This window comes from Saccostrea echinata, unplaced genomic scaffold, assembly GCF_033153115.1.
Source record: "Saccostrea echinata isolate AGI-Se365-2 ecotype Australia unplaced genomic scaffold, CSIRO_AGI_Sech_v1 ptg000023l, whole genome shotgun sequence".
NCBI lineage: Eukaryota > Metazoa > Mollusca > Bivalvia > Ostreida > Ostreidae > Saccostrea > Saccostrea echinata.
This window is the reverse complement of record NW_026889772.1, coordinates 13,970,001-13,979,651: the sequence shown is the minus strand read 5'-3', so window position 1 is coordinate 13,979,651 and position 9,651 is coordinate 13,970,001. Positions and strand designations below refer to the sequence as shown.

The 9,651-nt window shown below is 33.0% G+C and overlaps 1 protein-coding gene across 2 annotated transcripts in view; it reads left to right on the top strand.

Moving 5' to 3' along the window:
• Positions 1 to 723: 723 nt before the first annotated feature.
• The window catches only part of LOC133191230 (lysosomal aspartic protease-like), an 11,775-nt gene continuing 2,847 nt past the window's right edge, over positions 724 to 9,651 (top strand). The window contains exons 1-9 of one of the 2 annotated variants that reach the window (XM_061326983.1): positions 724 to 863; positions 1,858 to 1,993; positions 2,728 to 2,851; positions 3,985 to 4,103; positions 5,905 to 6,104; positions 6,541 to 6,663; positions 6,972 to 7,119; positions 7,475 to 7,573; positions 8,265 to 9,650. In XM_061326983.1, the coding sequence (XP_061182967.1) occupies positions 799 to 863; positions 1,858 to 1,993; positions 2,728 to 2,851; positions 3,985 to 4,103; positions 5,905 to 6,104; positions 6,541 to 6,663; positions 6,972 to 7,119; positions 7,475 to 7,573; positions 8,265 to 8,429 (1,179 nt within the window). In that variant the 5' untranslated portion in view covers positions 724 to 798 and the 3' untranslated portion in view covers positions 8,430 to 9,650. Of the gene's footprint in view, positions 864 to 1,857; positions 1,994 to 2,727; positions 2,852 to 3,984; positions 4,104 to 5,904; positions 6,105 to 6,540; positions 6,664 to 6,971; positions 7,120 to 7,474; positions 7,574 to 8,264; position 9,651 lie in introns of those variants that run through there. The other variant, XM_061326982.1, reaches the window with a different exon arrangement.

The window sequence follows — 9,651 nt, the reverse complement described above, 5'->3', positions numbered from 1 at the left end:
TTTTTTATCCACTCTTGACAAAACGTTTAGGTCCTCCACTTCCTATCTAACCTATCGCCTGGCATAATCTTCGACAAATTTTAGTTCTTCTATTTACTTCAATTATTACATAATATATGAAAAAAGCTTGTGCTATCATTGCAAGACATCACAGATCATTTTTCAATTTAATATCAAGCTAATTAGCATTGGTATCTAAGGCTAGCTTTATGGAAATTCGATTTCTCTAAAAACGTATTTATTTTTGTTCTTTTGTGGGGTGCAAATGTCATCTTTTTACCAGAGCGTTTGTAAGACTTCAAAGAACTTGAATCATGCATGAAATTAAAATTGTTGCACAAAAAGATTTCTATTTCAAGCTTTTTAAATAAAATAATAATTTTACGAATTATCGTCCCTAGCTAAGGAGCCTTAAGACCTCATAATTTAATTCACTCTGACGTTAATACAATAGTTTTGTAACCAATATATATATATATATATATATATATATATATATATATATATATATATATATATATATATATATATATATATATATATATATATATATATATATATATACAAGCCTAATATATATATATATATATATATATATATATATATATATATATATATATATATATATATATATATATATATATATATATATATATATACAAGCCTAAAATACAAAGCGTCGAAACAACTGGGTGCCGTTTTGTTAGAGGACCAGTTTACACATGCAAATCACGTGGTTCATCATATGACTGCATCCTATGATAGTTGTAAACTATTGTCCCACCGGTGTCGTACAAGATGAGGTCGATTTTAATTCTCTCTTCCGTCCTTTTGGTTGCAGCATGTGTCTCTGCATTACAAAGGTAAGAGAAAGTGCTGAAATTCATGCAATTTACGCTGGAAGAGCTTCAATGGTGAAGATGTTAAGTATCATAGTATGTTTAATTTCAACTTCGCTGCTTTGAAAACAGTCACATGCAGTGATGTTATTCCATTTTTTTAGCAAATACATAACACCTTGTGTGCGCTGAACAAACGTACATTTGTAACTATGATTATCATTCCTTCAAATTGCGTTGAGTTCAGAGCAGTCAATAATCTTGCTGCCCACAATTGACCTTTATCAGATGTTTATCACTGTTAATAATATAACATTTGTAACAGGAAAGGAGAAAATGTATGGCTGGGCCAGGAATCGAACCTGGGACCCCTGCATCACTAGTAAGATGCTCTATGGACTGAGCTAGCTAGGTCGATATCCACGGCCCAAACCATTACATTCCTCCCTCCTTAAATGTTTTCACGCTCGAAGACACAACCCAAGTTCTTATTAGCCCCTGGCAGGACTTTCACCTGCAAGTCCAGGGGTGGTCACGGCACCAAATCTGTAACAGGAAAGGAGAAAATATATGGCTGGACTGGGTATCAAACCCGGAACCCCTGCATCACTAGTCAGGTGCTCTACTGACTGAGCTACTGAGGCCTATATCCACGGCCCAATCATCACACATTCATCTGTTCAAGAAGTAACTGTGTAGTCGCTAAAAAAATTGATTGCTTTAGATAGCCTTTCGACATTGTTAGATAGCCTCACAACTTTTAGAACTTTGAGAACAAAGTCTCTTAAGGAGATGCAATTTGCATTGTGATTTATTAGTGCATTGTTTTCAGAAGAGTTCTAAGTTGGAAACCTTCACTGCTCCCAACATGCCCAAGTGGGACATTTTAAGAGGCTGAAAAAAATATACATATAGGAAAAAATATGATATTAAAGATAGCTAAATCAAGCTATTTTGAATAGGTAATTCTCAGTTTTTAGTTGGCATCTAATGTCACATACTTTTATGTATTTTTCAGAATCAAACTGCACAAGTTTGATAAAACTGTTCGAGAGACTTTGTTAGAAAAAGGAACAAGAGTGGAAAATTTAAAGAGGAAATACAGTCGGTTAATCACAGGTCCAGAACCAGAGCCTCTGTCAAATTATATGGATGTAAGTCCTTATCATTAATATCAGGTTATGTTTAAAAGTGTATTATGTATTTAAGACATTGTTTGAAATTACAACTAGCCTAGTTTTATTTTGGTACAGGAAATTGGTTGAAATCTTGGTATTGATGATATATTTTGTTTCACAAGCTACATGTATTATTTTGTGAAATTTCAAATGACATTTATGATTAGTTAAATTAATCATGTCCAACATTTTCAATCAAATAAAATCAGCATTGCAGAGCATTACTAAGGTGATGACTGTCCAGTGTCCATGTGTCTCAAAGCCCAACCAGGGCTCTCAATTGCCTTGATCTTGGCCTTGAAGTGGGGGATAAGGCTATCATTGTTGAGAATGACCCATTTTGTGTTAGTTGATTTGTCTTTAAGGGGATATTTTTTTAAATAGATTAGATGTTTAAAAGATTGTATTGTTATAGGTTTAATGTAGGTTTTTGAAGTAATACCTGCTATGTAATATACTGATTAGAAGATCTGCTTTATAAATGGATATCTCTGTTGAAAGCAGTTATGATATAGATTCTTAGACCAGTGAAAATGGTAGAAGTTAGTATGTATAGAAACACCTGTCATATGATTCACAGGAACATCTTATCCACTGTGTTCTCTATTACTCAAATAATGCTGTAATTACAGGTCATTTAGTAATAGGGAACAGAGCGGATTGGATACCCCCTGTGTGGATGCTTACTATCTATGTAACTTTTTTCACAGGCTCAATACTATGGCGTAATCGGAATTGGCTCACCTCCTCAGCAGTTTAAAGTCATCTTTGATACTGGTTCATCAAATCTCTGGGTCCCATCAAAGAAATGCAAACTGACTGACATTGCTTGCTGTAAGTCTAGATTGTTTCTTTATGAGTGGACAAAACAAGTGTTATTACAAGCAGAAAAAAGTGCATGAATAAAAAAAATGTATTGTTATTATATGACACCCCCTCCCCCCCAAACAAAAAACAAAAAATAGAAAAAAAAAAAGAACAATCTACTCTATTTCTGATCCTTCACTGTATCCAGGCAGATGATATTCAAGTCTTGCAAATGTCAGTGATTTTTCTACATCCTCTTTAGGTCCGAATATCGGCCCTTTCCCCTCTCAAAAATTACCGATTTTTTCCCAATTTCTATTGCTTTTTTCCCAAAACAAAACCGATGTTGTTTTTGTTATATTGAATTTTTTACGTACGACTTTTCTAAAATGGAACGCTATTGTTCTCGGTCATTCAGACTCCTCAAATAATAGTAAGAAACAGCAGATTATGTTGTGCGTTTACAAGACGTAGAAAAACACATGGTCATGTCAAACCTGTTGTATAAATACATCGTAAGAAAGTGTAATGTGCATGTGAACCGGCAAAACGTAGCTCATTTGTAAATCCGAGTACTAGTAACTCTACAGTAAGCATCAAAATCAAACTGTTTCTACATCCGGCAGATGCAACTAGTATTGCATTGCTAGTATTGCAATATGATTAGCTAGGGTCATAAAAAAGCTTTAATAATTAGTTTGAAAAAAAAGATGATTTGTCATTTATCATGGCAGATTAGTCTATCTTCAATGGCTATTACGAGAAAGATTTTCTCTTATGTCTACCATTATGGCCAAAAAAAAAAAAAATGGAAATATAGGTTGGTCAAAAATTAATGACAACTTTCAAAGATTAAAAAAAGGGTTAAGAATTTAGAACTGTGTCTAATTTGTTACTTTTTAGCAAATAAATTGAATAAATGATGTTACATTTACTTATATACCAGTATTTCATTTTACCTGCCAATTAAGGTTAAATTTCAATCTTTTTGATTTTTCCCAATTTGATACATATGTCGATGATTTTTCCCAATTGTAAAGGCCCAGGCCCCTTTTAAAAAATGTAGAAAAATCACTGAATGTAAAAATTTTTTCAATGTAGGTTGCAAGATAAATAGCAAACATACAATATATTAACAGTTATTCAATAAATCATTTCAGTGTTGCACAATAAATATGATAGCTCCAAGTCCTCAACGTACAAGGCTAATGGAACAGATTTTGAGATTCGCTATGGAACTGGAAGTCTGAAGGGGTTTTTAAGCACCGACACTGTTACGGTAAGTCATACATTCTGATACATACAAAAATTATCTCGTTAAAAATTTAGCGCAATTTTTATCAACTGATTAGTGTTATCATAAATTAGTGAGCAAAACTTCTATATATTCTTTATCGTATTTGTTGATCAATTGTTTGTGCATGTTTGACACCTTTCTTTCACCATCTGCATCTATAGCAAGTCCATCTTTACAGTGTCAAGGTTTTGTGATACCATTCCTCTACACAAACCCTTGACAAAAGTCAATATTTGAAAGTCAGGCTTTTGGTTACACATGGCATAATGGTGATTTATACCAACCATTGAGAATATCTCTTTCAAATCCATCGTTATCAAATGGCTCAAAGCAACAGCACATCTTTGTGTTTGTTATGTGAAGGATCTTCCAAAAGTTTTTCAAAAAAATCTCCAAATTTCATTTGAGTTTACTATTCACAAATCCTACACATGTACAATATTGACACTTTCCATTTCAAAGACAAGTTATATTTGTTTAAAACTTACCTACTATAAAGGCTGTTTTGTTCTTGACAGGAACAAATGAAAAAGTAGCTTTCCAGCCCGACTTTTAAATAGTGACTTTTAAATTGTCAAGGGTTTGTGAAGAGAACAATAAGAGAACAATATCATAAAACCTTGACACAAGTGAAGATGTAGCAAGTCAGAAAGACATGTGACTGTAATAAAAATTTCTGCAGATTGACTTTTTATAACATAGTTATGTATAAATTATCAGTGATACTGTGATACAGTCTCAATGTCTGAATTGTAGCAAGTCCTGAAAATCTGCCACCAATTCAGCCTGAGTTTAGTGCCTTTAAAGCTGATTTAATTCCTGTCCAGAGTCATTTGAGGCCAACAATTAAAAAATGATCTGTTTGATGTACTCCAACTGATAATTAAAATCACTCCTACCCAATTTTTTCAGTACTTTAATTTTTTTTGTTTCTGGGGAAGTACAGATCATTTTTATGATTTCAATGACAATTATCTATGTGTTAGGAGATTCAAAAAAAAAAAAAATTACCCACCTTGAAAAATATGGTAGGGATTACATCAAACGAAACATTTTAAATGATGGCCTGAAATGCTTGTGAGCTTTTAGTTAATGTGCACACTGCTTTACAGGAAATTATTTATGGGGATCACTTATGTTATACACTGTCAGGAAGTGGTACTCAGTGGTGTCACATACATATAACTCATTCAAGTAACAGTATGAGCTTAGTTCACATTGTAGGTTGTAAATGACTTCATAAAAATGTATCATAAGTAAATGAGAATACTTTTATAGTTGAGCTTTTCTCTGACACCTAAGACAGATTACATTATGCAATCTGTAGGTACATTGATAATGATAGCTTTATATATCAGTAAGAAATATGGTCAACAAACTTTGAACCTTTACTCATATATATTTATCAGCATAAGTACTTTAGTCAAGGCCTGAATCTTAATTGTGTCTTACAGTAATTGAGATTTAAGAGATAATTTGAGATAATAGATGCATCTCATATCACAGTAGACAAAAGTCAGTTGTTATCTCTCAAGATGCTTGAACACATTGAACTGTCACAGCCTGAATCCATTATCTAGCACTGAAATGCAGTTGAACACTTTTTTGAACCAACATATAAACTTCACTTAGGTAATATTCTACACTCATTTAAGTGTAATTGTTGATATTATAATACATTCTAGTTTTTGTGGAAGGTCCATAATTACAACAGTACGTAAAGAATCGTATTGAATACTAACAAGTCTTCTTCATAAACATGATAAAAACACCAATATCCTAGATTGGAGACATCAAGGTACTGAACCAGACATTTGCAGAAGCAACAGAACAGCCAGGAATCACATTTGTGGCAGCTAAGTTTGATGGAATCTTGGGGATGGGCTACCCCCAAATCTCAGTAGATCATGTGTTACCAGTCTTCAATAACATGGTCAATCAAAAACTAGTACCAGCACCCATCTTTTCCTTCTACCTGGACAGGTGTGTATCAGCATCATTACATATTTTATTTCTTTATTGAAAGCAAAACCACTCTGCATATTTATATAATTTATTCCTTTTTTTTTTTTTTAAATTTCATTAAATGTGCAACAAAATCACTTGCAGCAAGCAAAGTGTATATGTACTGTCTAAATACAGTGTCATTCAGGGGCATAAGTATATCCAGATTAAAGTTCATTAAAAATCAATTTCGGGGGTTGTGTCCCTTTACAGTAATGTGAAAAGTAACTTGTCAGTTTTCTTGTTGGTTTACTTCAAACTTTCAAAGAGCACTGTCTAATAGCTAGAGTAAAGGATTCAAGTTACTTTATCTTGAATTTTGCAGGGTTATTTGTTCTTTTTATAATTTAGGAATGATAATAATAACTAAATCTGTAATTATTATAATAGAATATGGATAAAAAACAATTTGCAGAAATCCTACTGGCAAGGAGGGGGGTGAGTTAATTCTAGGAGGCAGTGATCCTAAATTCTACTCTGGTAACTTCACCTACGTTAATGTGACCCGACAAGGTTATTGGCAGATTAAAATGGATGGGTAAGTTCTATATACGTGGTGCATAAGCATAAAAAACAAACAAATTGAAGAGCATTCAGAATATTTGATGCTTATTGACAGATGACATTTTTTTTTCAAGAAAGTTTTATAAAAATCTCTTGGCTTTCCCTTTTGTCAGAATTCAGAATTTTGATTACTGAAATACAATTTTGTAATAACTTGTCTAATCAAAGTATTGTGCACACACACCACCATTTGTGGAGTCTATGTTTGCATCTTGACATTCAAGTTTTGTACACAATTCAGATTATATTTTTTCTGGAGAAAGCTCTCTCTCTCGTTTTCAGAGTTAAGCTTAATGGTAAAACCTCTAAATACTGCTCAGGAGGATGTAAAGCTATTGCTGATACTGGAACCTCCCTGTTAGCTGGCCCAACCTCAGAAATCAAGTCCCTCAACCAAGCAATAGGAGCAAAACCATTTGCAGCTGGAGAGGTATAGTTCCCATTTGTTTTGAGTTACATGTATTTTACTCCACTTTCCCAAGAGTGGGGAAATTAAATCTCACTGGTTTGTTAGTCTGTCAGTCAGTCTAGCTGTCTATCACAAAAACTTAACAGACAATGACTCGGTACATTTTTTATCTTAATAGCGCTATCATATGATTCATAATTACCTTGAAGTAATAGTCTCCGATAAAAAACAAATTGGACATGCTTTCTATATGCATTTTTTATAACAGTTTTTGTAAAACTTTCATGCTGGATGTCTTGAAATCTTCTCTATGATTTTCTGATACCAGCAGTATTTATTTAAGTGGTTAGATTAGTAAATTAGTAATCTTTTTCAGTACACAGTAGACTGTTCAAGTATTCCAAGTTTACCTCCAGTGAGCTTCACCTTAAATGGCAAAGATTTTACTCTTCAAGGCAAAGACTACATATTGACTGTGAGTATAGAGAGTAGAATCAAAACTGAGTACTGTTAGCTTGTTTTATCAAATTAAGTAGCTTGTACATTTATAAGAATTTTGCTGAGTTATCATTCTACCACTCATGTCTACCCTCACATTGTGCCTGTCATACATCACAAAAATCCGTATATACATGTACCTTCACTTTGTCTATTGACATATACATTTTGTGCCAGAGCAGAACAGAAGTATTGGAAGTATTAGGGATGTGTGATTTAATCAGTACACCGGAAAATCCTGCTTTTTTTTATTGCACAATACATACTGTGATATGGAGACTGAAATACTTGTATTTAATAGTATGTACAATGTAATTATAAATTCTGGAAATAATTAATTTTTCTGCCCCCATAATCATTGAAGTACAAACAGAAAGGTATTGATACTATTTATCCTATATGTATATAAGCATAAAGTTTCCCAATTTGGGTTGGGTGGGGTCTTTTTTCACAGTGTTGCTGGAGAGAGGTTTATTTCATTGATTATTCCATGTTTATGAGATTTGGATATTGACATTAATTTTTTTTTTATTTTAAAGCATTGTTTAGGAAGCGAAATGATTTTGTACATTTGAATGCATTGTTCAATATCCTATGTCCGTGAATGATATGTATACTTTTATTTAATAAGAGCACTTAGTAAACATGCACTATTTAAATAATTACAGGTAACTGAGATGGGTCAAACAATATGCTTGAGTGGCTTTATAGGTCTGGATATTCCTGCCCCTGCTGGCCCCCTGTGGATATTAGGAGATGTTTTCATTGGCACCTACTACACAGAATTTGATCTCAGCCAGAACCGAGTTGGATTTGCCAAAACCGTTAACTAATTTTTTTGAGTTTTGATCAAGAATTTCACATTTCAGAACTGCATTTTGATATTACAGTAAAAGTTGGTGTGTGCTCACTTTGAATAGATTCAGCAGGAAGAAGATATAGGAAGTTTTTTGAAAATAACAAACAGGATGATTTGTTTAAAAGCAGTTGTATTGTCCGATTAACAGGTTTGGTAAAAAGACATATATTTCATATATACAGTACATGTACATAAGTCTGCTCCTTCTATTCCCTTACAGTATTTACACACTAAGTTAATATTTAGCTGGTCTAAAGCAGAACAGAAAAACACGTGGAATGGCTATTGTTGTGCAGATACATGTAAAAATGCTTTACTTCAAATAATATCAGTTATCTTTAATATTCTTACTAACATGGCTTTTTTTTTGCTTCATTTATTAAAGCTTTCAGGTGTGGTTTGGCTGTTAATGCAATCTTGTGTTATAGACTTTCTGCATGGAATGGTCAATATATCTAACTCTGTAGTCTTTGTAGTGATTCCTGGATGTGTATCCCCTCGGGCACCAGAATTAAAACTTTGTTGAAATTACCTAGAAAAATCAATTATAAAACAATATAATTATGTCATTACAAGATGGAGAGTTGTTGGTATTCTATTCAGAAAGTTTAACTACATGTATCATTAAACTGCAAAATTTATGTACCAGTAGTTTAAATGCACAGCATTTCAGCATAGTTAATGCATTAAATTTTACTAATGCTACTAAAACACAAAGTAAAATTGAATAAAATTTAAATTGCCCTAGGAGATGCAAAGCAGCACTTGGAGTATTGGGAATTGCAGACTACAGAAAAAAAAATGATTAGCATTTGATATGATTTCAACAATTATGTGTATTAAAGGTTAATTTGACTTGATGTATGATATTACAATACTCTATTTATTATAGTGGAAAAAAAAAGATTGAGATGGTTTATCAAATGCTAAATTGTTTTAATGCTATTTTTAGCTCACCTGAGCCGAAGGCTCAAGTGAGCTTTTCTGATCACATTTTGTCCGTCGTCCGTCCGTCCGTCTGTCTGTCTGTCTGTCTGTCCGTCCGTCTGTAAACTTTTCACATTTTTGACTTCTTCTCAAGAACCACTGGGCCAATTTTGACCAAAATTGGTACAAAGCATCCTTGGGTAAAGGGGAATTTAAATTGTTAAAATGAAGGGCCAAGTCCCCTCACAAGGGGAGATAATCAAGAGAAG